Source organism: Oryzias melastigma, linkage group LG6, assembly GCF_002922805.2.
Source record: "Oryzias melastigma strain HK-1 linkage group LG6, ASM292280v2, whole genome shotgun sequence".
Taxonomy (NCBI): Eukaryota; Metazoa; Chordata; class Actinopteri; order Beloniformes; family Adrianichthyidae; genus Oryzias; species Oryzias melastigma.
Genome location: NC_050517.1, coordinates 373243 through 380560, shown reverse-complemented (window position 1 = coordinate 380560; position 7318 = coordinate 373243). Strand labels below are relative to the sequence as shown.

The 7318-nt window shown below is 41.5% G+C and overlaps 1 protein-coding gene across 2 annotated transcripts in view; it reads right to left on the bottom strand.

The window, feature by feature from the left end:
* Positions 1–10: 10 nt before the first annotated feature.
* Positions 11–7318, bottom strand: part of dus2 (dihydrouridine synthase 2) — a 13503-nt gene continuing 6195 nt past the window's right edge. For both annotated transcript variants that reach the window (XM_024282628.2, XM_024282629.2), the window contains 7 exons: positions 6796–6882; positions 5109–5277; positions 4912–5033; positions 4696–4836; positions 4030–4117; positions 2093–2166; positions 11–555 (listed from right to left, as the gene is read on the bottom strand). In XM_024282628.2, the coding sequence (XP_024138396.1) occupies positions 288–555; positions 2093–2166; positions 4030–4117; positions 4696–4836; positions 4912–5033; positions 5109–5277; positions 6796–6882 (949 nt within the window). In that variant the 3' untranslated portion in view covers positions 11–287. The remainder of the gene's footprint in view (positions 556–2092; positions 2167–4029; positions 4118–4695; positions 4837–4911; positions 5034–5108; positions 5278–6795; positions 6883–7318) is intronic.

Sequence of the window (7318 nt, the reverse complement as noted above, 5' to 3'; positions counted from 1 at the left end):
TGGAGCATCATTGAACTTGTGTGAGGAAATATTATTAAGATCTCCAACTTAGAAGAGCAGGCAGCTTGAGTACAAATTAAAAAGTCCAGACTGACGAAAATTAAAGCAAAAACAGGAGCTCAAGTGGACGAGCTGATCTTAGTTTTACTGAAAACATGTTAAACCCCCAAAACAAAAGTCATCATCTAACGCTCCAGTTTAGGTTGGATTCCGCCTCAGCGTCTGGATGAAATGTTCAGCAGGAAATGATGGGAAAGAAAAAATGCTGTCAGCCTCACTCAGAGGCTTCAGTCTGCACTCGTTTCTGAGCTGCGGCTGATTTTCTCACTTCCAGCCTTCATCCCCCTTTGCTCTGAAGTTTCCAGTTCTTGTAGGACATCTGCCACATGCAGCTTCTTCCTCCTGTCTTCTTCTGTTCTGCCGTTTGTCTTGCTTTCCCTCTTCCTCTTGCAGACGAGATCAGAGTCTTTTTCACCAATGCGACCTTCTGGCACCCCCAAAAACCGCAGGCAGACGATGGCGGCAGCTTGTTCTGCAAACTTCTTTGACTTTTCCCTGGAAATAAAAAAAGAACACTATAAGATCACACAGAGCTCCCTCCAGTGGGAAGAGCTACACCAAGACAAACAAGTCACGATGAGGAAAGTCACAACCAAAAAAGAAATAAGCAGCTGAAAGGATGCTGGCATGACCATAATCTGGTCTGACACTGCTCTTGCAGCAGGACCTTCAACTGTTCCTTCATCACTTTCACATCTCTGTCGTGCACACATCACGTCCAGTCATTAGCTTGACAAGGGAAGTGTCACTCCCTAGAGTTTCCTGTTTTGCATTCGTCTCTGCAGAGTGTTTTGCATCTTTCTCTTCAGCTAACACCTGGTTTCAGTGAACCGAGAGAACTAAACATGTGCTCTATCATTTCATGAAGCCATTGTCTGGGGCGGAGGTCTCCACAATATACATATTACAAAAGATCTAATGTCACAGAAATGTTATAATCAACATGAACTGCCTCACTTTAAGCATCCAGCAGACATTTCTATTTAAATACAGCAGAAGTTCTTGAGTTATAAAACCCTGAGCAGACTGGATGCAGAGCAGGTGGAGCTCTCCGTTTGATCAGACGCCGTCAGGACAACTGGAAGCACTACAACACATTTATTACATGCTTTTATCCATTGCTAATCTTTACGTCTATACAATGCGTTCCAAATTGTTGTGCAAATTGTACTTAAGTGTCAAAAAGATCAAATTAATTCAAACTCATGGATGATATTGTGTCTCTGGGCTCTTTGAATCACTGAAATCAATCAAATGTGATCATTTGTTTTCCAGATTAATTCAATTAAAGGAAAAACTACTAAAGAAGGACGGTCCGCATTATTAACCCTCGTGCTCTCTTATGGGGTCCAGATGACCCGACCCTTACATTGATGTGTGATCCCTACCATGACAAACGTGGACAGGATTTTAAAACGGAATTAATCTTTTCATTAGAAAAATGCAACATCTGTTCAACAGATTCTCAAATTCATGCTGCCTTGAAGTAAAACAAAAATACATCAAATGCTCACAATCCTAAACTTGATTGGTGTCAGTTCTTCAGTTCCTTCTTGTTTTTGTTTTTCGGTGGAGGGATGTTTAACACCGTGGGGTGTTTTCTTCTCAAACCGTAACTTTCTTTTCTTAAAGACATTTGACTTTTCATCAAAGAAGTTTGATCAGTTCTCCAAAACTACAACCTCTCAGTGAGAAAGCTCTGGCTGGATCCTCTCTGAGGGGTTTGCATGTTCGGGTTTTCTCCAGGCACCTCCTCTCAGGGCCCAACAGCACATTTATAGGTTAATTGGTGGTTCTAAATAGTCCTTTAGGAGTGAATATGAGTGTGTGTGTGTGTGTGTGTGGGTGGGTGTGTGTGTGTGTGTGTGTGTGTAACAGCATCCTCAACAGGAATAAGCAGGAAGAGATGGATCTGAACTGTCTAAATTAAGAACCAATTACAAAACAGAACCGTGAAGGATCAAACCAAACTGAATTTCATAGAGAATGGAGGCTGATCCACACACTGATGGACTTCTGAGTGTGAACTGACCAGAGGGAAGATCTGTATTTCTTCTCATCCACTGTCACGGTGGACTGGAAAGCTCGATCCTGAGAGCGCTGCACCTGGCGACACACACACAAACACACTGATCGCAACACAAACTCAGCTGCACTACTGGCTCACATGCTTTGTTCTCGCTTTGGTTATCGTTGGTTATCACGCTTATCGCACACTTGAAGAACAGGTCTGACTGCACGCAGGCACCGACCTGTCACACTCACCTGGAACAGGCTGGCTGAGCGGATCCTCCTGGCAGATCCCCTGAACTCAGTCAGGCACCACCGTGAAACTGATCAGGTTCCAACATTGAGCAACACTCTGCAACCATCCGGCCCTCGGGGCTCACCTGTCTACAGGACCCTCCATTTGAGGAGAGGATCAGCTCTGTCAATGTCTTGACTTTTTCTCTAAACCCTGAGCTCTAAGCTTTACCTTACTGATCTTGGAATGGATCACTTCATATTATTGCTGACATCCATCAAGTAAATAGTTTATAGCCGTTATCCTTAACTGAAAATAAGAGTAAAGTCTTTCCTGAATCTGTAGAGTTAGGGAAATGTGGTTTTTACCCCCAATCATTGTTGCTGTGGCATGTCCGTGGGTTCTCCCTGATAAACACACCCCCACTTGGCCAACATGTTGAGGCATGACCCACTAATCAACAGAAGGTTTTATATGGACCAGTGCAGTTTCTGACATTTTGATGCAGCTTCCTGCTGATCTTTGTCTCGTGCAACACATGCTCTTTCGTTTAATGTCTACAGTCGCCCCTACATTTGTGCAAACATGGTCGCCCTTTTACCCTTTAACACCTGAGGCGTTGTCGATGACGCTCAAACACAAAATCTTGAACATACTGCAACTTTTTAACTGTTAACACAACTAACGTAATTTCAACAGATTCTGAAGGAGAAAAGCTTTGCAAACAGAGTCGTGTTAATTTAAAAAAATACTGTAAATCAAAGAACATAAACACTGGAGCCCCAATATTGTTAAAGTTAAGCTGTTTTTATAATTCTGTCTGACAGAAGCAGATTATTTTTTTTTTTACAATACTGTGCCTTTGAGCAACACCCCAGCAAAGAGTTAACTCTACTACAAACGTTTTGTTAACCTTTGACCTTGGGCAAGAGACTGCCATCTTGAATATAAAAAATAAAAACACCCTCTCCATGTCCAAATTCCCGTCCTAATCCCCAACTACAAAAAAATATATATAGTGCGAGACTATACAGTGTCCAGAATTCTAAAAGGAATTCAGACACGATGCTCACAACTGTTTTGTCTTTATAAGACGTCACCGATCTCACAAAGTGAAAATCTAATCAATATAAACATTTCTAAACATTATTTGTGACTCCACTGGGTTCTGATGATAAAAGAGTGGATGGTTTATAAAAAGAAAAATACATTTGAACACAATTTTTTCTAAAAAATTTGCATTGTGGTCTATATTCGCTAATGTGGTGAGCATTTGATGCACGCTAGTTTCACGCAAAGACTTCCGGGAAGTTTCTAGTGCACTGGCTTTTGGAACTGTAGATTTGGACAGTACTACAAAATAGCGAACGCACTATATAGTGCGTAAGGAAGGAATTTGGACATGGCCCAATAGTAAGTAACAGCTACAAGTTTAAACTAATTTAAATTTGAGCAGACACACAACACCACCTGAGGCTTTAATTATACTTTGGGAAAAAGGCTCTAAGTCAATTTACCATGATTCATCTTGAAGATAATATCAACTTCATTGATATACTTCAACCTGAAAGAGAAACTTGTAACTTGGCAAAGTTAGCATGTCTTCTCGTAAGTGTTAGAATCCTCCTCCTATGAGAGTTTACACGATTGTTTTGTTTATCTGTGACATAAATCTTGTCATATTCAGCAAATTCTTCCTTGAAATCTTTTGGCGGGGCTCTTACCGTTTCATACAGCGGCTGCTCCATCCTCTGCTTGCGGCTCCACTCCAGCAGAACCATCTTTGGTGTGATCTGAGGCGGATACTCTCTCCTGGATCCACAAGCACACACAGACAACAAGCTGAGGGGCTGTTTTCAGCCATCTTGTACTTATTGCTTCGTTGACTTGTCTCATTGAGCTCTTCATGTGTTAACTCAATATTGACCAACACTTTGACTTTTTTTGTAGAACATTTTTTGTCCCTGACCACAGGATCCATTTTCCAGAAAGCGTTCGTCCTGAAGCAGATGGTGAAGCTCACCATACTGGGAGAGTCTCTGAATGATCTCATGAACCCAAACATGGAGACGTGATTACTGATGCTTTTGTAGAACTCTTAAAAAATATCAACCTGATCTGTCAATATTATCCGTGTCTTCCATGTAAAAAAAATACCCAGTCAATGCTTCCACGTAGTGATGAAAACTTTTGATAGTAGCTCCTCCCACATGCAGCTAGAGCGTCAGGCCTATGAAGATGTTTTTGGACAAGTGTCTAGCAGTGAATTTGACACGCAATAAAAGAAGTATGAATTTGAAACGCTAATTACGTTCAGTATGAACGCAGCATTAAAGTATAAACATTTTAGAAATGCCAGATAAATGTCTTTAATTTTGCTACAGACTGACCGCTCAAATTTGACGGCCATGGTGACGACGTCTCCGTCCACCACAGGACTGCTGGGCGGGCTGCTGCTCTGGACGGCCTCCCTCCTCGTCTGCAGCTTCTCCTCAGTCTGCCGATAGAACTCCTGCAGCCCCAACGCCTCACTGTCAAAGAACCGTAACGTGACCAAACACCTTCCGGGTGCCCCCACTGCCATGTCTGACCATCCCACTCCACACCTGATTTCCGCGTTGGTCTGCGCCGCCTGAACCTGCTTCCCCAGAGGTGACTCCACCTTGTCTCTCAGCATCTGACACAGGCAGTACTTTGTGTTGAAGGCGTGATTGTCGTACCGGATTGCCTGGGATGGAATGGACAGTTCTGCCTCAAGTCCTTCAGGGTTTGGTTTTGGACGAGTGAAGGAAGGTCGACTTACATATTTTAAGTATTCCTCCATGACTCTCTCCACAGGAAGAAGACCCTGGCTGCTGAACACTGATGCGTTCCACATGGCGGCACGAGCCAGCATAACCGAAGCGGCACCTGTTGCACGTCGAAACTCCTCAATGTCCTCATAGGTCTTCACCAGATCCAGAGAACCGCCACTGCAAAACACAAATGAGTCGCCAACCTGAACTCTCATGGAGTTTTTATTCACTGCACTTAAGAAATCTGCAATGATTCGTGTTTTTTAGATAAACATTTTCTAAATGTAAAAAAATGAGGTTGACTGTTGTTGAGTATGAGTATGTGGGTTCCCCAGAAACCCTCTGAAAGGACCTGGTTTTGCCGTCATTGTTCTTCGGGGGGAAGTTCTGAGCATTTCATGTCAGCAGTCACTCAGTGAATCTCGTGTGTCTACTGGACTCTAGAGAGGGTAACCAAAGCGAAACTCACCAAATGTGGGTCTAGATTTGTGATTAAAAAGTTGGACTTATTATGGTAAGAAGCACAACTTTCTATTATGCCCTGCCCTCTCTGCTGTGGTGATGAACAGATTGAAAGACTGACAGGCCTCGAGGGCCAACATCCTGTTGGTTTTTGTAAAAACCCAGTCCTACCTGCTACTGTGTTCTGTCAATAAGAAGCTTCAATGGCAAGTTAGTTGAAAAACTTTTAGGACACTGACAGTCAAGGGCTGGAGTTTAACACCCTTGGACTAACGAGTGTTGTCAAGAATGAAGGAAAGGCATAGAAAACTGTGGTGAGAGAAGCCATGTTGTTGGTTTAGGCATCTCCTACCCCGTTCGTCGTGAGCTACTTCCCTCAGACTGAGATGGTTTGGACATGTTAAGAGTAGGAACGGATAGAGAGATGCTGAGGTTGGAGCTACAAGGGAAAAGGTCCATATGAAGACCAAAGAGGAGGTTCATGGATGTAGAGAAGGAGGACATGTGGGTAGAGTGAATGATGAGGGTGCAGAGGAGAGATGGAGCTTGATTATTTGCTGAGGCGCCCCCTAAAGGGCAAAGAAGAAGTTTTTCTTTTAATAAAATTTAAACTTCAACAAATTTTTGGAGTTGGGGTTTGACTGATGTGAACTTAGATTTTTTTTAGTAAAATTATAAAAAAAAGTATTGTTACTCAACTACATGAGTTTTGAAATAACAATAAAATTTTAGAAAAATATCAATCTGGTTTTAGGATGAACCACAGGACAGAGATTGCTATTTTAAAGATCGTTCATGATCTGATCTTAGAATTAATTTACTCACAGAAACTTTCTGTTGTGGTGCTGCAAGATCTTAGAGCCACCTTTAATGCAGTAGATCACCAGATTTTATTGGATTAGATTTAGGAGTCTAGTGGGCCTCTCTGGAACTGCTCTTAAGTGTTTTAATTCCTACCTTAGACATAAACACTTTTATGTAAGTATAAATTAATGCTCTTCAAGAATCAATTGAATAAGTTGTGGGGTTCCCCAAAGGTCAATATTAGGCTCTGCACTTTTGAATTTATACATGTTGGCTCTTGGGGATGTCATCAGGGGACATGATGTTGACTTTCACAGCTATGCTGATGAGACTCAGCTTTACATCAACCCATAAAACACTCTTACATTGTAATTTAGATATAAAGTCATGGAACGCCTAGACGTTCCTGACAAAGGTGCTGGCTCTTACTTTGCAATGACGGGGATGGAAACGGCCTGAGCGACTGCTTGGATGTAGTCGCAGTGGACCGGATGTCGGGGTCGCTCATCCTTGAACCTGAACATTCAGAACAAGAACAGTTTACCACAGAGTTCTTAACAGCAGTAGCTCGGTCTTTAAGCCATTGAGATCCACGAGTTCAGGGAGCACTGCCAATTTATCAGAGGAATCTTTTTATTTTGAAAAACTGCTCATGTTTTTTTTAATTCAAATAAAAAAAACAATTCTCTTTCATTAAATAAAAATAAAGTTTTTAATTTTAAACAGTAACTAAAATAAAAAAATAAGTAGTAAAGTTTTTTTTTTCCTCACAGCCACTGCTGACAGTATATTGTCATACGTTTGCTGCATTGAGATGATCCCATATGACAAATGAAGTCTTTTATTTTGAAGTCATAAGAACCTTTGTCAAAAGTTATAAACTATTCCATATTTTGAAAAAAGTTATATTCAATTGATTTTTTTTTATCTGTGCTAAAAAAAAAAAACAAAA